Genomic DNA, 20,608 nt, shown 5'->3' on the forward strand with positions numbered 1-20,608 from the left:
GCTGTCACCCAGCTTCCCATCGATCACTAGGTCGCCGACTAGGTCATCCCCAGTAGCCAGTACCAGGTGGAGCAGCGCTTTGCCTCTCGTTGGCCCATAGACTTCTTGAGTCAGGTAGAGGTCATCCACGCACGAGAGGAAGCTCTGCGACCGCTCAGATTTTGCTGAGCGATCCTCCCACGAGATGTCTGGGTAATTGAAGTCACCCATGACAACCATGGTCCTGGAGCAAGCTGCCTGAGCCAGTTCCTGGGCAAACTCCTGGTCAAGCTCAGGACTTTGGGTGGGAGGTCTGTAATAGACTCCCACCATTGTGTCCCCTGTGCCTTGTTCCCCATGGGTTTTAACCCAGAGGGTCTCCAGCCGTCCACCCTGGTCGCCAATATCGGCTTGCAGGGATGTGTAGTTTTCCTTAACATAGAGAGCTACCCCCCCCGCCCCTTTTCTCTACACGATCCCTCCTGTACCGGGTATAGCCATCTATCCCCGTGGTCCAGTCATGGGTGGAGTCCCACCAGGTCTCCGTTATCCCTATGACATCGTAATTGTTTGCACTGAGCATGAGGATGAGCTCCTCCTGCTTATTCCCCAAGCTCCTGGCATTAGTGTACAGGCAGGCAAGTTCCCCCTGGGGGGCTCCTTCCTTGCCCACAGATTTTACCAGGGCTGGGGCAGGGGTGGGCTCCCTGAAGTGCCGTGATCTGCTGGCTTTGCAAGGATTGCTCAGCGGGCCAGCAATGGTGGTAGTCCCCCCGTGCCCCAACGGGCTTAGTTTAAAGCCTGGTGGAGCAGGTCAGCCAGTCTGGCTGAGAAGAGCCTCCTCCCTAGGGGAGAGAGGTGGAGGCCATCCCTTCCCAGCAGCTCGCTGCCTCTCTCGCCAAAGAGCGGGCTGTGGTCATGAAAGCCAAAGCCTTCCTGACGACACCAGCGCTGCAGTCTTTGGTTGACCACATAGATCCTCCTGTCCCTTCTCAGCCCATAGCCTGATACTGGGAGGATCGACGAGAACACTACCTGTGCCCCCAGACCCTTAAGCCCCGCTCCCAAATCCCTGTAGCGCCTCATGACCTGGCTGGGAGTGCTCCGAGCAGTGTCATTGGTGCCCACATGAATAAGGAGCATGGGATAGTGGTCTGTGGGTTTAAGGAGCTTTGGGATCCTCTCCATAATGTCCCAGATGCGGGTCCCCGGGAAGCAGCAGACTTGCCGGGCTAAGGGGTCGGGGTGGCAGATTGGCCCCTCAGTCCCCCTCAGGAGGGAGTCTCTCACAACAAACACCTTACGTTTTGTCTTGGGGAGAGCAGGGGCGGTAGCTGCAGTTGGGACCATGTTGCCTGTGGGGGCCGGCAACTCAGCAGGCTCTGCTGGGGCAGCAAGAGGTGCGTACCTGTTGCTCAGTTCTGGTGGAGTAGGGGCCTTGGTGCGGCGGGCCTTAGGGCCCTTGCCCACCGTGGTCCATGCCCCTGGCTGGACACAGCAGGAGGTCCCAAAGTCCTCCTTTGGCGTGGAGGGGGACTGTGGTCTACCCTCTGCCTCCCGGGGGAGAAGGGCCTAGCAGTAGGAGTCTATCTCCTGCTCGCAGTCCCTGATGGCACGCAGTCTCTGGACTGTGGCCTGGAGGTCCTCCAGCTGGCGCGCCAGAGACCCCAAAAGGGAGCAGACCCCACAAGGCGAGGTCACCATGCTCCCAGGCCCTAGGGCCTGAAAAAGGGACAGGCAGCCCCCGCAGCCAAGAGCCAGGGGCTCCGTCTGCGTGGAGCCTGGAACCAGGGGCTCCGTCTGGGTGGCCGTCTCTGAGGTGCTTCAGCCCCCTCACCATTTTTGTTGTTCTCTGCTTATTATCAAAGTACCATGAGCCTATTATTGTTTCTTATTAGGTTTGTTTTGTTTTAGGGAGAGCCAGGTCCTCCAGGTCCTTATGGTCCTCCCGGAGCCCCTGGAATTGGACATCAAGGATCTAAGGTAATCATCATCAAGAATACATTTCCCATTACAATCCTGTTCTTAAGTGAATACTGTGTTGTAATATATGTGGTAATATTTTGAACAAAATTCTTCTTTGCTAGTTCAAACTCAAGCTTTTATCATTTGAAACTAAAAGGTGCCTTCCTGGTCAAGGTTTGATTATATATAATCTCTCTCATGGCAGTAAAAAAATCGAAGTACTTCTCTGAGCATAAAATACATGAGGTTGATAATCCATGTGTAAAAGTAATCAAAGTACATCTACATTTATTAGGTATAGATGCCTAACAGTATTGGAGGCTTGAAACCAAAGTTGACAGAGCACAAGGGACTGAATTGTCATTCATTTTCTTAGCTGGGAGAAGGGAATTCCCTTTAGGTTTTGCTGGTTGGTCTCACACATCGGTCCATTCCTCATTCCAAGTCTTCATAGTTGCTTTAGCCCATTGATCTTCTGTATTTTGTTAACATAGTGCCAGGTTTTAAACAGCAGCACTTCTATGGGGGTTTTTCCCTTGTTCCTTGTGATCAAGGAAGTTATTTAAGCTGTGGGACAATGTGAGAGTATGGAGTGCTGTCACTGAGCACAAACTAATTATGAAGCCTTCGATCAATCCAGAATAATGGACAATGCATTGCTATATGGAGCGAACAAGCTCCCAGCCTCTGCCCAGTGTGCAGAGCAGAGGCTGGGAACTGTTTTGATCAGGGACAGGTCTCAGCCCTGTGCTCCAATGGAGTGATTGAGGCTAAGGGCTTGGAAAGAGCTGCAGGGGTGGGGTAGGTCTCAGCCCCCTGTCTCGATCTTCCGGTGGGGCAACTAGCAATGAGGTATCTGTCCCACCAGCTGGGACCTGTCTCTCCCCTGCAGCTATTTCCAAATTTCCTACCTCTGACTGGGGAGCCAGTGCCAGGAGCTCCCTGCTGCTGGGGCAGGAAGACATTGTCCCTACCCCAGAAGCAGGCAGCTCCTAGCCTGGTGCTCCCTACCAGACCCTGGTTGAGCACCTAGGGCAGGGATGGGCAATTATTTCAGTTGGAAGGCTGCTTAATGACTTTTGGTGAGCTGTTGAGGGCCACAAGGGTATCCCTGCCTCTTGAGAGGTGCTCTGCCCCCTAGTTGCCATCTTGGGACTGGAAGTCCCACCCCTAACCCCTGACCTTTGCCACCAGAAGTCCCTCCCCTTGCCCTCTGGAAATACTCCTTTTTGGAGGGGAGGGATGCCATCTTGGAACCAAAAAACCAAATCATACACTAAAAGTCAAACACCTACTATAACCTATTTTAATTTTACTACAAAAAATATTTGTCATGCTTTGTGTTTGCATAATATATAGAGAGATGATTGCACAATAACTCAGAAATAAAATTCCTCTTGTATATTGTGTGTGTGTGGGGGGGTGTAGCATATAGTTAGGGTGGGGGGTATATACAGTGGCGTGTGGGTTTTGTGTATGCATATGGCGGGGTGTGGGCTGTGTGGGGAGGATTGTGGAGGGAAGGGGTGTTGCCAGGTGTGTGGGGGCAATAGGGTATGTTGGGGGTGTGTATGTGTATGTTGGAGGTTGTGGGGGTTGGCATGGGTGTGTGGGGTGTGCGGAAAGGTGGAGGGGTGTGGGGACTCCCTGCACACTTCTCCCCATGGTGTAGCCTCTACCGGTAGCAGCAGCAGTAAAAGGTGGGGGTACTCAGAGTTCTTGTACCCAGCGCACACTGCTCCTGGCGGTGCTCATCTCTAGCCAGTGCTGCACATGGGGTTGAGAAGCGCAGCCTGGCTAGCCTGCTTCCATCGTGCAGGGCTTCCCACAGTGCATGTGCAGCTCCCACACTCATGTATCACTGGGGGAAGCCCTGCGTGATGAAGCTGGCTGACTTCGCTGTGCCCTGCCATGCAGATGCTGGGACTGCTGGAAGCAGAGGGGAGCCTTGGCTCCTGCTTCTACATGGAGTCCTGGGACCTGCACAGCATGGACGGGTGAAGGCAGCTGGCTCCGTGGTGTGGGGCTTCTTCCTGAGGCGCATGAATGCGGGAACTGCATACAGAGCCTCATGCAATAGAAGTGGGCCTGCCTGATTACATTCCTCGCCTTCATGTGCAGTGCTAGCTGGAGCCGTGCACCAGCAGCAGCAACGCCTGTGCTGGGCATGAGTACCCCAAGCACCCCTGCCTGCTGCTACTACCACTGGTGGGGGCTGTGCATCACAGGAGGGATTGTGTGGGGGATCCCCACACCCTCCCTCACTCTCCTTCATACCCTGCCCACCTGAGCTCCTCATTCCCACTAGCCCCAGGGTGTAGGCTCCACAACCTCATGTTCCACGCTCCCAGCCAGTTCCCCCCCTACCACTTCCCTACCTTGGCCCAGAATGAGTGAGACACTGGGGAAGCCGAGCAGATCCCCTGGCAGCTGCATCAGTGGCAGCAGCAGCCCCACCTAGAAGCTGTATGCTGGCTGGGCCAGGCCCTTCCACACACAAAGGTGGGAGCAAGGTGCAATAGGGTATTGTTGGGGTGTGTGTGTGTGTATATTTGGGTGCCTCACTTCCACCCACAAAGGAGGAAGGGCTCGGTAGGATACAGTTAGTTGGTAGGCACCCGTGGGCTGGATGAAATTGCCTTGCAGACTGGATCCAGCCCACAGGCCATATTTTGCCCACCCCTGACCTATGGGGAGCCTGGAGCTCCCCTGATGGCAGCAGGGGCCCATTTCAGGGCCCGAGAAACCAGCAGCAGATTGGCAACAAATTTGTAGCCAGTTCCCTGCACATCTAGACACCTGCCTGGCATAATTTACTTGCGAGTAATTTACTGGTGAGTAAAGCAGTGCTGCAACAAATGCATGTGTAGACACGCCCAATGTACTGGAGAAGCAACATACTTGAATCAGAGGCACATAGCAACTCTATTAAGCCTGAAATTCCTGTGCTGGAGTAAAAGCCTAATTCTCATAGACTTTCAATGAAACTTAGGAGAGGGACACATGATCAAGTTACCGTGACGTACAGGAGAACGGGGCTTTCTAGTAACTGACCAAGTGCGTGCTGTTACCCTGAGCAGTTACAGTAGAGCAGCTGACATGTAGTTTATCTCATAGTAACTTGTACATGTGCCTATTTCTTTAGACTGCAGAATGTCCAACTCCCATTTTTTAAAATCTCTTATTAGTCACTTAGATGCTTCTGAAAACTATATAAGCAAGTGAGTCTGATTTGCTACCCTAAGAAGATGGTTTGTTCAGAATAAAAACTAAACTTTCAATATTCCTTTTCACAAGGGTGAAAGAGGCCAGGAAGGAAGAATTGGGCCTCCAGGACCTATTGGAATTGGCGAGCCAGGATTAACTGTAAGTTGACAGTAAAGTTCCGTACAATATATTAAAAATAAGAGCAACCTAAGAAATGGAGGTGAACTTGCTTGATAGATAATAGTCATATTGAATAGTCATATTGACTATCGCGCCACCTATTGCCCCCCCACACTGCCCCTCACAATCCCTCCTCCACCATACGCATACACCCCACACACACCCCACCCTGTATCTCACGCTGAGATAATGACAGTGACTACATATGTGTCAATAACTACTGCATTAACAATCGCACATAGCATAACGAGAAGCCAGTACAATTTTCAAATCCAATTGAAATAGGATCAGGTAATCAAGCTTTTTTTCCATGTAAGCGGGAGTGCAGAACTGTTTTCTGTAAGGCTTTCTGTATACAGGTGTATTTTTACCTATAATTCCTACTTGATAGGAATTACAGAAAGCACAGCACTTTTAGGCTTGATATTCATATTTCTTATTTATAAAAATGCAAGAAAAAAATTAATTAATAGGTTTACTTACTAAATAATTTCCTAGAATCTCTACTGAACTACAATCAGTCTTCTAGGTTCTCCACGGCCCTTTTAATAGGTTTGTAAAGTCTTTGCAAACAAAGCATTTGGTAAGCAGTTGTTCTTCCATCTTTCTGATAACCCCCCTGAAATCCTTGCCTTTAATTTGCAGGAGTGTTGACAAGTTTCTATCAATACATTATTTTCATTGTTTTTTCCTCTCTTACCCATCAAACAATTAAAAAAAAATATATTATCCAAAAAGGCATTTTTCCCTCATTAAAAACAAAACACAAAAAAATACAAACAACAACAAAGACAAATTGTTCATTTTACAGTCACAAATGTGGTCTGGTGCTGCTACGCTCAGGAAATTAGGATTTCATTCTAATAATGTTTGCATTTTTACAGTCAACTTGTAATTGGAGCAATTACAATATTTCTCCTCTTAAAAAAAAGACATGACCTTTTCACTTTTGAACATCCCCCAAAACTCACCAATGGGCTTATATAACAAAAGAATGAATTACTGAAAGAACAGAAAATATTGGCAACATTTTAAAGACCAACCTCTGCTTTTCTATACTTCAACATTTGTTTTTTTAATCACTCCACTATTTCTACTAGATTTCAAATGTAACATCCCAACTATTATATACAATATTTGCCTATCTCTATTCAAATTGTTAGTCATGAGTTATTTCTTCTTTGTATATTGAAGATGAACTGATATGCACAGTTCCAACGTTTTACCCATACAACATTAAGTTTACCTTACAATAACAATAATACTTAAATGTTCACACTATCACATTTTGCTGATGGGCCTTATGGACAGGATGAATTGACATAGCAGAATGAAAAACTCGCATCTTGCTGCATTTCCAGACCTCTAGCAACAATGTAGGTACACCAGCGTACCCACCCAACTCCACCATGTAGAGGACACAGTTCAATTATCATTGGTGCTAGGCATTAAGCTAGCCAGTTCATGGAAATCTAATAAATCCAAAGCAAAGGGGAATGCAGTCTGGTATTTTGAACTAATCAGCATTACTAGTCCATGTACATAGTGGTACTGGAAAGAGTTATTCCGTATTTTAAGAACAGAAAATTTCTGTCTTCTCAGGGACCACACAGTGATAGCTATTGGGATATGTTAACTTTATAAATTACCTCTCTACTTTATAACAAAATGAGAATTTCTGTGATAATTTCAAATCTGATGCTAGAACATCATTTGACTAATGGTGTTCTAACAGTCTCAGTATCAGACTCTGTATCAGTCTCTGTATCAGACTCGCATATTAGCTGCACTTTTTTTCCAAAATTTTGCCACCGCAGGTTAGGATACAGCCACAATGCATACCACACAGAAAGACAGAGGAAATATCAGCACCAAGCAAAAGTTATGATTTTGTGTTCAAATATCCATCTATACTTCCACAACTTGCATAATCTTACATATAAGATGGAATGAAAAACAGAGCTAACGTACAATGGGGTGTTGATTTCCTGCATGAACACTGTCCAGGCTTCAACAAATCGTGTCTTTTAAATCTCTCTCTCTCTAGAAATTTAGCTGTCATTACACAGATAATTTATTTTTCACATTTTTGAGGCAATATTCAAGTGTAGGTATTATGCAAGCTACATTTGAATGACTGGAGCATTATGCAAACACTTGTAATATTGTAATACTAATACCATCTCAACTTGAGCTAACTGAAATTTGCTTCCACCTTAGATATGGTAGTCTTTAGGCTCTTCCTCCCTTCCCAGCTTCTGGTTCCTGTTCCTAAGGACAGAGCAATGGCACCCATGGCATTGAAGGAGACAACATCTGGAGGACTCTGGTGGCCCCCACTGTACCACACTGATGCCCCCATATGGCACCAAGTGGGTCCCCATACTGAGCCACACTGGGTTCCCTGGGTCACCAGAGTCTTCCACATGTGGTCTCTGTCAATGCCATGGGTCCCATTGCCATGTCCTCAGGGACAGGAACCAAAAGCTGGGAAGGGAGGGCAAGCCTAAAGACTCTGGCAACAACATCAGGGGAGCAGTGGGGTTGGGCAGGGGAGAGGCACCCAGATCGTAAGCATGGGGCCTGCAGGCTAACTCCCTGGGGACTGCGTGTGGCTCACAGGCTGCCAGTTGGTCAGCCCTAAACTATGGCATTGTATACTGGTAGGTGGTAAACTATACCGATGGCTAAAGATGCATCTAAACAAATGATGCAATTTCACTGCTGTCTTTCTTCTTTACAAACAGGAAAAAGAGTGTATAGTACCATGTCATACAATTCACTTCAGCATTGGATTGTTATTTAAATCTATAAAGCATGACTGTTCCACTGTGCTTTAATTGCTTGTTCTTAGCAAGATTTTGCAGAAGCACAGCGCTTTTTTTAGACTTTGCAGTTTTCTACTTCATGATGGATTGGATGGGATAGTAGTACAGTGTATTTGAAATAGTGTCAGCAAGAAAACTTTATTGCATACACAGCTTGAAGCTGTTCTTTCTTTCTGTTGCTAGGGGTCAAGGGGTCCTGAAGGTGTACAAGGGGAGAGAGGGCCACCAGGACTAGGTATTCCAGGCCAGAAGGTAAGAAAAAAAATAATTCCAATATAATTATTATAGTAAGATTTCAAAAAGCATCTAAGCAATTTAGGAGCACTAGTACCATTTTGCTGACATTGAAAATTAAATTGGTGGGACTTGGAACTTTGTTTTATAACACATTTATATTTGTATAATTAGACTTTCTACCAGTATTAAAAAAGAGAAGTGGGCATGTAATGTACAGCCCCACCAGTGTTACTCATTCAGATTCAGTGTATGATTATCTTGAAGAAAATCAAGGACAAGCCTACCTCAGTGTAAATTACCCCAGTGTACATGTATGTTTGCAGCTTATTTTGGGGTAGTTGTTTGCTCAAGGTATCTTCCCCCCTACCACCTAGACTGAGGTGTATTATAGCTCCTTCTGCCTGTTGCTAACTGGGATAGATGGTTGTCTGCCCACTCAAGATCCTAGTGTAATTAACATCAGCTGTTTGCAAAACCAGTATAAATTATACCAGTGTAAATGTGTCTGGTCCCTTCATCTCCTAACCAACTTAGGTGCTTCTGAGTATGTCTTCCAACTTCAACCTGCTAATAAAGTTGTATCCTCTCCAGAACACATTAAGAAATGAATAACCCTCCTAGGATATAAACAGATACTAGTTGAACTAGCACTTTGCTGCGGAAGATTAATTTGAATTTTTTTTAATAACCTTTTGTCATCATCATCATCTTCACTTTATGGTTTATGCATCATTGCCTGTTCCAACTTCAAAAGCTTTCAAACCATCCTTTCCATTTACTTTCTTCTCTTGTAGACTGTAATGATCTGATCTCCGGAATAAAAGATTTAATTTATAAAATAGAATAGATAACCACTACATAGATAATATTGGTATAGCCTGTTACAATATAACTGACGTCTGTATCACTGTAGGAGTGGGCAAGTATAACAAAGCTGGTAACTTTAATTATGTTTCATTCAGGATTATAGTTACTATAATTTAACTCACTTTGTATCACTATAGGGGCATGCAGATGTAACCTGGCTTCCATGCCACAACTCTTCCACCCCTTTTAAAGTAGTTAAAAACCATATCTTTCCACATAGCCTTAGTTCTACAGAATGTATTTAACAAGAGGTGTCTCACCAGCCTTGAGTAGGTAAAAAGAACATTTTTCAGAAACTATTGATGCAACCAGAATAGCTGCTCAGTACAGGAGGGAAACATTCAGAATGCAGAAAGTTCAAATATGAATTATATGAGTGTCTATGATGGGCCTTTAACTTCTTAAGATATATAAACATGATAAATATTTTAATTTCACATATACACATACATACACGTGCAGGAAAGATCAGTAGTGGGACTTGACCTGGAGACTTGTACTCCAGTCTCAAATTCATCCTGTTTCTTTTAATCAGTCCTAAAAAGAGCACAAACATGTCATCCTAACTGAGATATTTTAATGGTTCAACAGTTCCCTGGAGTCTTTGAATTACTGAAGAAAGATAATTTTTCTTAAAGGAAAAGCTGTCAGACAGATAGATTTACAAACAGTACACTCCAAACTGCTCTATCAGGCTAAGTACAGGGATTCAAAAAGGTGGACTTGATTCAATGTTTGCAGGTTTTTCTAAACTGCGTAGCTTGAACTGCTAACAAACTGAATTGATGTTCAGTGTTTGAATGGCTAAGACAGGCAGAAGCCTGCACTGGCCAAGGCCAGGAGCCTGGGGGTGCTCATGCGTACCACCCCTTGTGGCCAGCTGCTTAAGGCTGCTAAGCCCAGCCCAGTGGCATCTTAGGCCTGATTGGCAGCTGGACACATGCCACCCCACCTCTGCAGTCACCCACAGGGAGGGGAGAGCCGGTAGAAAATCTCTCCCCAGCCCCTGCTTCTGAATCGGGGTGGGGAGAGGGAATGCACCAGTTGGCCCCGGCCACCCACCTGTGGTCAGCCTGGCCCAGGAAAAGCCCCCACCAGAGGAATTTCACTCTCCCACAGCCTGGCTAGCAGGGCTCTGATTAGTCTCAGCCCCGCCCCCACATAAAAAGCAGTTTATGTGCACTGAACTTCTGTTCTGTTACAGGTTTAAACCAGTTTCAGATCTCTTAAACTAGTTTATGTATAACCTTTTTCTTTAGCCTCAAGTGCCTTTTGCAATATTCACCTGATGAAACTCCCAAAGTGTTCCAAGTCTTCTTGGAAACTCCCAAGTCTTCTGCCTGTGGCAGTTTCATTTTTCCCCTTCTTCCTCTGTGAGGCCTTTTAAAAGGTTATTTCAAGCTACAACAGTTAAAAGAGGAGGATAAATTTGGACATGATGTGTTTTAAGCTATGCTTCGTTGATGCAAAATTTCTTTGAAAATGTGTATCCTGTTTACACAGAAACCATTTTATTTAGATTTTATGTATAAAAATGTACATTAAGTTAATATATCATATGAAAAATTTCCAGGGTGAAAAAGGCTCTAAAGGCTCAGAAGGTGTAAATGGACCACCAGGTCCATCAATCAAAGGTGATAAGGTGAGATAAATGAAAGTCACATCTATAGGAACTACAGTAAAGTTAATGCTGATTTAATCCTTTATGCAGTGTAGCAATTGTATGAACATATATATTTATCTGGACACGGGACAAACTGCTCTATTTATGTCCATCAACCTGGCATCTGAACACTCATGGGTATTAGCTGATGACACATGGAGCTCAGGTTTTAATTGCAGCCAAAGCTGTGTTATTTACAGCTGGAAACATGGGAGAAGAAATGGACAAAGGTGACTTTACTCCCTCTTTCTACTGTTATATCTCGAGGCTGGTCAGGTGGCACTTCAGCTTCTAGAACACGGGTGGGCAAAATACAGCTTGTGGGCTGGATCTGGCCCACCGGGGTATTCTATTCAGTCCACAGGGCCCCTCTAAAATTTAGACAATTATTACCTGCTGGTGGCTGCCTGTCTAAAAGCCAACATGGTGCTGGCAGCATGAGCCACCAGCTGCAGCAGGAAGCAGCTCAGGCTCTGGTTAAAACACAACCAACCCTGCCCTGCCCTGCTCCACTCCGCTACACCCCCACCCCTAGAAGCTTATGGAGACCAGAAGCTTCTGTCTAGCAGAGGCTTCTGCCCTGGTGCCCCTGTGGCTTTTCCCCAGCCCTCCCTTGTCCGAGAGTTGAAATTCGGGTAAGAAGGGGGGGGGGGGAGGGCGGGGACTGCCAGCAATCATCCCACTCCATGGGGCTTGTGGGACTCTGGCTCTGTGCCTCCATGTGCCACTCCCAGCTAGGGTGCCAGGAGCACCACATGTAGGCATGGAGCTGGCCCAGCCTGATGGGGTGGGACTTCCAGAGGTTCTGGTACTCTAGCATGCTGCTGGGCTGGACTGGGTTGGCTCCATGCCATGCCATGCAGGTCCCAGCCTTGCAGTCAGGAACTGCATCCTACTGGGAGGGGATGGGCAGGGCTACACCGGCTCTGTGACGCTTGGGTCCTGGCCCTGCAGTGGGGAAAGGTGCGCTGCTGGGACAGGCTGGGCCTGGCCAGGCTGGCTCTGCGCTGTGCCATGTGAGTCCTGGCCTGGCCTGTCCCCTCTTGGCAGAACGTGGTTCCTGGCTACAAGTCTGGGACCCTCATGGCACAGCATGGAGCTAGACTGGCCTGTCCCATCCCCTCCCAGTTGCACATGATTCCCCACTGCATGGCTGGGACCCAAGTGAAGTGGCATGGAGGGAACAGGCCAGGCCGGGCTGGCTCCATGCTGCATTGTGTGGATCCCAGCCTTGTAGCTAGGACTGCGTTGTGCCAGGATGGCCCCGGATGGCCCCATGCTGCACCATATGGATCCCAGCTTTGCAGTTGGGAACTGTGTACTGCAGCCAGGACAGGATGGGTGGGTCTGGCTCCACACCTCTCACTATGTCCTCAACACAAACACCCACACCCTCCCACAGGCCCCATATGCACTCCCACCCCCAACCATAGTAAACGTTTGAGTTTTTTAGTATATAATTTGTTTTTTCCCCATTTCAAGATGTCAACTCTCCCCCTCCACCCCCCCAGGAGTATTTCCAGAGCAAAAAGGGGGACTTCTGGTGGCAAAGATTAGTGTCACCGAGCCATAGCTGTCTTTCCAGTGTAGCTAAGGGTGTCTTGGTGGCCTGGGATAGCCGTTTCCTTAATAGGGAGGCCTCAGTATATTCCCTTCTCAAGGTTAGAGTGCTCTGGCCCTCACTCAGTCTCGTCTGCCATGACTTTGATGGAAAACTTCAGAAGGTGATGTTGAGTCTAGGGACATTCCCGATCCTTGAGGGGAAAAAGCAACTGATGCCACCAGTCCCTTATACAGCCGAAATCTTCTGGATAAACTATGGGGCCTTAGGAGCCTGAATGGGAGTTCTTCCAGCCAGTGCTGTAGAAAAGGAAGGAGGGTGGATGAGCGGGGTAACTGTCTCAGGTGCCAAAGCAAAGGGGTGCCAACAGGTACTGCCCAGTTGGGGAGGGGCATGGGACGGAGCTGTGAGCGGCTCATTTGGGGGGGTGCAGGGAAAGGGGAAGGGATGGCTCCCGCCGCTGCATGCACTTCCAGGCAAGCATGGGGGGAGCATTTGCCCCCTGGATCTGTGCACAGGGTGAGGGTGGGCTGCCGCTGTGGGCTTTGTCCCAGGCACCAAACTTAGTGGCTACTGCCTCCAGCCCCTACACTCCCTCCTCAAACCTCTGTTCATATATACTCTTTATAATCTAAGAGCCTCAGAAGGGATCTGCAGTCATTTAATGTCAATCTAATGTCTTATTCATGCCCAGCCTCGTAGCTGAAGGTGCCAGGCTTTTCCCCAGGGATATCTAGCAGGTTTATTTTGAATGAGTGCAACAAAAGGTGAGCAGCACAGCTGCTACTCACCCATTCGAGGCTCCATGTTCTCTGCCTTCTGCTTCCTGCCATGCCTTGGCTCCAAGGGCTTCTTAAGGGCTCCAGCTGATTCTCTTTCTCAATTGGGGTCTGCCTCTGCTACACAGCTGGGGCTCACCATCCCTGCTGAGGCAAAAACTGGGCCTGGAGTAGCTGACCAGCTCTTCAGCATTAGGACTGGTGCAGCTTTCTGGCCCCACCCCCAAACAGGGAACCTGACTGCACCAGTGATCATCCCCACCACTGGCACCTGGCCTGACTGGCCCCTCTAGCACAGCCAGTAGTGGAGAATGGCCCCTGTCCGGCTTGCTCAGCTCCTGGTGGGAACCACAGTCCAGACAGATTCCAGGCACACTTCAGGTAAGGGAGAGGGGACAGGGGGGGTTCCTTCCCTTCTCCCCAGCTGCTCTTCCACATACAAGGGGGTTTCCTTCCCTTCTCCCCAGCTGCTCTTCCACACATCCCTGCCCTTAAGTCATGAGTACCCTTGCCCACATTACTTATCCTGAGATGCCCCCTTGGGGGGAATTGTTGTGATGCCTATGGATCCACCTTTGTTGAACTGCTCTCCAGCTCATGCTGTTGGGAGGGGAAAATCTGCAACTTTATTTTTTCTTCCTAATCTATACTCAATCTTGAAGCTATACAGTTGGAGGGCCCAATGACCATCTCATAATCCTAGCATTATCCATCTTACTAGTTTGTAGCCATCTAAGGGGGGCATGATCCGTGATGAGCATAAATTCATGGCCCATCAGGTAGTACTTGAAAAGGTCTATTCCCTACTTGCTCACTAAGTACTCATGTTCCACTATGGAGTAACGGACCTCATGCTTCAAGAGTCTGCAACTAGCATAGGCTATGGGCCTGCTGTCTCCATCCACTGTTTGAGTTAAGACACCCTGAGGGCCACTCCTAAAGCATCCAGCTCTAGAAAAAAAGACTTATTAAAATCTGGCATGAACAGGACAGGCTCCCCACATAGGAAATTCTAAACAGTCTCAAAAGCTCTCTGTGCCTCCTCAGTCAATGAGATCTCTGCCTGTCGGGTGCCCTTTGTTAGGTGTAGGAGGGGTACCACCATCTCCGAGAGATGGGGAATGAATTTTCTACAATAGTTGGCTAAGCCCAGAAATGACCTCATTTGCTTTTTAGTTTTGGGCTTAATGTACATTTGTAGTGCTTCAACCTTGTCCATCATGGGTCTCACTCATCCTTGGCCTACCACAAATCCCAAGTATTTGGTTTCTCGCTGGCCTAGATGGCATTTCTGTGGATTTGTGGTTAGCCCCTCTCTTTGCAAGGCTCCTAGCACTGCCTTCAGGTCCACCAAGTATTGTTCCCATGTAGATAAGAAAATAATGACATCACTAATATATGCAGCTAAACAGTTTTGGTACAGGCTCAATATCTGGTCCATTAGGCATTGGAAAGTTGCCACTGCTCCATGCAGCTCCATGAAACTCAAACAGGCCTCAAGGTGTTCTGAACACTGTCTTCTCTTGATTCTCTGGGGCTATTGGGATCTGCCAGTAGCCTTTTGTCATATCCAACATCGTGATATATCACGCTCATCTAATCTTTTCTACCATCTCCTTGATGTGGGGCATTGGGAGTGCATCAAATGCAGCCACTTCATTAACTTTCCTAAAGTCCATGCAGAGTCTCAGCATCCCATCCAGCTTATGAACTACTACTAGCAGACTCTGCCACTGGCTCCAAGATTCCTTAAGGATGCCTCTAGCTATTGTACATAATTTCCTGCCACACAGACTCTTGGAGCCCCTGGAAAGGCATCTTGAATGGTCTTGGATCACCATTCCTGGTGGCATGTGTATAGGATGGACCACCCCCAGCCCCAGCCCTGATTCCTCCTGGAAGAGGTCCCAAAATTGGGTTAGTTGGCTCTTGGGTCAAATGTCCCCCCAACAACGGTACTCTACTCTTCTGCTCTCTGGGGCACTCCCTAATGAGGGGGCCTAGTTCCAGGGAGTCGGGTCCTGAATCTAGTAAATACCCTTCCTGCCCCTTCCATTCCTTCACAAATTTACATGAAATATTTGTTTCTCCCAATGGTGCCCTGATTGAAGAATTTGGTAGTCCATTACTTTCTCTGTAACCAGGTACAGACCTTGCCATCAGGCCAACAAATTGCTATTTTGGTCTGGTAATAACAACACCACCTAGTCTCCTGCCACAAATTCCTGGGGCTTTGCTGTCTTATCATATTTCCTTTCTGTCTGGTCTTTGCTTCCCACAGGTTTTTGCTGGCTATCTGCTGCACTGTTTGCAATCAGTCCTGCAATTTTACCAAATGATTAGGTAATGTGGTGCTGGCAACCTCCTGTTTATCCCTGCCCACATCCAGCAATCCCCAGGGTTGATACCCATATACTAATCTGAACGGCGAGAAACCCAGTGATGCTTGTGCTGATTCTCAAACTACAAACAGTTGGGGATCTAAAAGAAGATTCTAATCCTTCAGGTTGCATTGTATGGTGGTCCTCAGAATACTCTTTAGTGTCTTATTAAACCGCTCCACCATCCCATCAGTTTGCAAATGGTAAGCCATGGTTTGTAGGTGTCTAATATGGAGCCCGGTGGGCCAGATCCAGCCCACAAAAGCCTTGCAGGACACCCAACATAAAATTCATCCCTTCCTTGGTCACTATTTCTTTCAGTATTCCAACTCTGGCCACCCATTTTATTAACTTGGTGGCAACCTTAGGCACCCCCACCAATGGCAGAGGAATTGCTTCTGGGAACCTGGTCATATAGTCCATAATGACCAAAATATACTGATACCCTGAGCTACTCTTTGGGAAAGACCCATCACAATTCTATTGAATGGCTTTTCAATTATCGGCATAGGTATTAAAGGGGCCCTTTTTGGGGGCACCTGAGAAGTCTTCAGACATGCTGGGCATGCATTACAAAATCTTTCTACCTCTTTTACTGTACCTGGCCAGAACCTTTTAAAAAGTTGAGCCTTGATTTGTCCCAGCTCAAAGGCCTACCCATAGGTAGGGAATGGGCTATCTGGAGTAAATCCCTCTGGGGACTAATAATTGTGTGACTTCTTCCCCTTCCCCTACCCCTTTTATTATTTGGCTCAGGAGATCTCCCCTTACCTCAAAACATGGGTATTTCATTACCATCTCCGGTTTTCTAACTTCGTCGTGCCACCAGACCATGCTTTCCTCATAAGCATGGCAATACCTTTTCTCTTACTTGATCTTCTCAGAACTGCCATCACTCTGATGGATGTTCCAAATCTATTTCTTTGACTTTTCCCCTCTCTTCACTATCATGATCATTGCCTCGACCTTTCCTTTTTCTTTCTTCCAACAACATGGGGTTTTTGATGCCTCCGAGGTGTGCTGGAAGACCATTCACAACTCTGGCCAGTCATGTCCCCGGATCATGGGGCACAGTAATTGGTCCACCCAGTCCACTGGTATCTCTCTTGTTTTTCCCAGTACAGTCATCTTTAATTTCCTACAGGGATATACCTGACATTCCCCATGCACACAGACCAACTTCTTTGGGCCCATGGGTTCCCCTGCTTCTGGGGAACAAGCAATGCCTTAATCAAGGTCTGTACACATTCCGTGTCAATCATAGCTAGGTAACTCTTTATCTTCTAACATTACCATCACTGTAGCCTGTGGCAGTAGCGTACTGGTGTCAGCTACAAAGCTACAATTCATAGGTCCTGGCTTCTCTACATCACTTGATCCTTCCCCAGAGGGGTGCAGTTTGCTCCATGGTGACCCCTATCTATCTTTAAACTTTGGACACATCCAAGTTCTGTGTCCCAGTTCTCCACAGATATAGCATCTTATCTTTTTGCAAACCCTCTGGGAGAGGGCCACATCCTCCCTGGATCATTCTTTGTACTCCTTATCCGATGGGTGAGGCTGTCTTGAATCTCTCCCTGAGAGTCAATTTTTTTGGCTTCTGAAAAAGTGTCAGCCAATTTTAGTGCCTCCTCTGAGTTTTGGGATTGGTGTCTTCACACCCATTGTTGGGTCCCTTCTGCTAGGTCCCCAGTAAATTGTTCTAATACAGTAGTATCTACTACTTTGGCCAGAGTTGTAATCTCTGGCTTAAGCCACTGTTGGGCTAAGTCTCTCTAAGACTGTAGCAGAACCTGGGGCCACTTTTCCTCTTGACTCTTTCTCGCACAAAATTGTACATGATAAGTCTCAGTTGATACCTACATTCAATATAGTATAGCTTCCTTTAATTTTTTGCAAACTCCAGCTTCTTTGTGAGGCATGGCCCTTTAAGTGGCCTGGGCTCTACCCATTAACAAAGGTCCCAATTGATATGCTCAGTGCTCAGGAGCCCAGCTGGCAGTCATGGCCAGTCTTTCAAAGGCTTCTAGATAGGCCTCCAGTCATTGTCTCAGTCCATCTTAGGCATCCTAAACCCTTCTGCAGGTCCTGCCCTGGTGCCTTGTTGCAATTCCAGCTTTTCATTCAGCATCTGCTGACAACAGAACAATGCACTTTGGGCTGCCTGTTTTTTAGCCCTTACTCACAAAAATACTTCCATTTGACTCTGATGTCCCTACCTGTAGGCCAGCAGTGCCATGGGCTGACCCCTTACCATCCTTATCCATTATGTCCCCAAGTTTAGTAGACCCGGAAGTTCATCACAAGGAAGAAAGGTGGGGAAAACAACTCTTTTCTTAAATTTTTCTGTTTGGTTTTCCAATGAACCAAAGTTGTCACCAAGCTGTAGCTGTCTTGCCAGCATACCTAATGGTGTCTCAGTGGCCTGGGATAGCCATGTCCTTAATAGGATGGCCTCAGTATATTCCCTCCTCAGGGTTAGGGTGCTCTGGTCCTCACTCGGCCTCACCTGCCATGACTTAGATGGAAAACTACAGGAGGTGATGTTCAGTCTAGGAATAGTCCTGATCCTCAAAGGGAAAGGCAGCTAACACCACCAGTCCCTTATATAGCTGAAATCCTCTGGATCAATTATGGGGCCTGAATGGGAGCTTCTCCAGCCCCTGCACTCCCACCTCAAACCTCCATTTATACTCTTTATAATCTCAGACTCTCAGAAGGGATCTGCAGTCATTTAACATCAATCCAGTATCTTATTTGTGCCCAGCCCCATAGCTGAAGGCATTGAGCATTGCCCCAGGGATACCTAGCAGTTCATTTCAAATGAATACAACAAAAGATGAGCAGCACAGCTGTTCCTCACCCAGCTGATACTCCGTGTCCTCTACCTTCTGCTCCCTGCCATGCCTCAGCTCAAGGGCTTCTTAAGGGCTCCAGCCGATTCTCTTCCCCAATTGGGGTCCACCCCCACTACACAGCTGGGGCTTGCTGTCCCTTCCAAAGCAATAACTGGGTCTGGAGTAGCCAGTCAGCTCTTCAGCATTAGGAATGGTGTAGCTTTCTGGCCCTGCCCCAAAATAGGGAACCTGACTGCATCAGCAAGCATCCCCACCACCAGCACCTGACCTGACCAGTCCCTCCAGCATGGCCAGAAGTAGAAAATGGCCCCTGTCTGGCTTGCTTAGCCCCTGGAGAGAACCACAGCTCAGGTGAATCCTGAGCACGCTTCAGGTAAAGGTGGAGGTGTTAGCAGGGCTTTCTTTCTCTTCTCCCCGGCCACTCTGCCACAGTAAGGGGTTAGGAGTGGGACTTCTGGCCCCAAGATGGTGACCAGGAGACAGGACACCTGTCAAGGGGCAGGGCTACCCTTGTGGCCCTCACCAAAACTTGTTAAGTGGCCCTCCAGCTGAAATAATTGCCCACCCCTGTTCTAGAATAACCTGGTAGTTATCACATACAAGGCACATCTGTCAGAGGGCTCAGTGGAGTTGAGACCCTTACTTTCACCAAATCCTGACCACTAGAAAAGGCATGAGAATGCAAAGCTTGTGTTGCCAACCCTGTGCCACTTGGGGATTCCCAGGAAACTCACTAAGATGCTCTACTGTCCCTCTGGAGCAAAACTCAGGGGCCATATTACAGGAAAAGCCAGGATTTTCCAAAATAAGTGCCTAGGTTACGTCATCTAGTAGCTCTCACTGTGTGTTTGGCATTTTTTAAAATAAGACCACTTTTTAGGTATCCAAACATAGAAAGTGCTAGCAAAACAATTCATCTAGCTGATTTATTTTTTTTTTGCATTTATTTCTTCTGATCCCACCCAGCAATGCAGAGCAGAGTGCATCCTCCATCTCCTTTAATTGTCTTAGAGGGGAGGATAGGTGCAGAGTTGCCAAACTCTAGGCATCCAGTCTAGTGGGGGCTTTCTGGATCACAATTTTCATCTTTGGCAACTTAATTATTATGAAGTTTTATTAGATCCAGCCCCTACTTGACTAAGTTACTCAGGGGACTTAGGCAGAAGGATACTTAGTTTCTGGATCTTAGTTGGACTTGGGGGCAAGCTCGGTGCTCACAAGTCTGGGTCAGTTCTGGGCACAGGGCACCTGCAGAACTTTAAAGTAGAAGAATAAAATGCCCATATAGGTTAGGTTCTTTTAGGGTATTGAGCAGCAGCTGGGCAGGAGTTTTCAGCTGTTTGGGTTGACTTTTGGGTTGGAATCTGTATACATGCTTTTTATTGTTATGGTTTTAGAAGATTACCATATTTATTCAATCATCCTCCCACCCAATCAGCATGAGGGGTGGGTGGAGCTTTGTACCTTAGATTCATATACAAATCGGTGGGTTACAGACAACTCCCATGGCTCTGATTCTGGCCATGAACCTGGGCCAGAGTCAGACCCACAGCAGCCTCCTGCCCCACATCCACTTGCCCTCTGCAGCTTCTACCCCCTACTCCCCCTATACTATCAAGTACAGCTTGGCTCCAATCAGACTGGATTCCCTCCAAGGCATGGAGTACAGGGAAGTTCTGTCCCCTGCCCAGCCAATCAGTAGTGCTGCCACTGCTGCATGGCCTACCAAGATCTGACCCATGTGCTCTGCTTTGTGACCTGACAAGGAACACAGACTGAGCAACATCAGACATTAAAGGGGTGAGGAGGGAAAGGGGCAGAGACTGTGGGGAGCAAGGGAGAAGGGGCAGAGATTATGGGGGGTGGGGAGGGGAAGAGACTGTGGGGAGCTGGGGTGGAGGCATGCAGGTGACGGGGGTGGGGGGCAGGAAGTCTGCAGGGGGAAGAAATAGGGGCAGCGGGCTGCTTGATCCCCACAGCTACCTCACTCCCCAGTCAGTGCTTTTCCTGCTGCAGTGGGAGGAGGAGGGGTAAATTTAAGACAACCCTCCAATAATTAGATTCTACACCTGGAAAATTTCAACAAATGTATACATTTTCCAT

The 20,608-nt window shown here is 47.5% G+C and overlaps 1 protein-coding gene across 1 annotated transcript in view; it reads left to right on the plus strand.

Annotated features, from left to right (window-relative positions):
• COL28A1 (collagen type XXVIII alpha 1 chain) overlaps positions 1–20,608 on the plus strand; it is a 169,318-nt gene that overhangs the window by 55,718 nt on the left and 92,992 nt on the right. Inside the window, exons 12-15 of the mRNA XM_006036981.3 lie at positions 1,894–1,962; positions 5,242–5,310; positions 8,343–8,411; positions 10,837–10,905. Coding sequence (XP_006037043.1) covers positions 1,894–1,962; positions 5,242–5,310; positions 8,343–8,411; positions 10,837–10,905 — 276 coding nt within the window. The remainder of the gene's footprint in view (positions 1–1,893; positions 1,963–5,241; positions 5,311–8,342; positions 8,412–10,836; positions 10,906–20,608) is intronic.

The sequence above is a fragment of the Alligator sinensis genome, unplaced genomic scaffold (assembly GCF_000455745.1).
Source record: "Alligator sinensis unplaced genomic scaffold, ASM45574v1 scaffold196_2, whole genome shotgun sequence".
Classification (NCBI taxonomy): domain Eukaryota; kingdom Metazoa; phylum Chordata; order Crocodylia; family Alligatoridae; genus Alligator; species Alligator sinensis.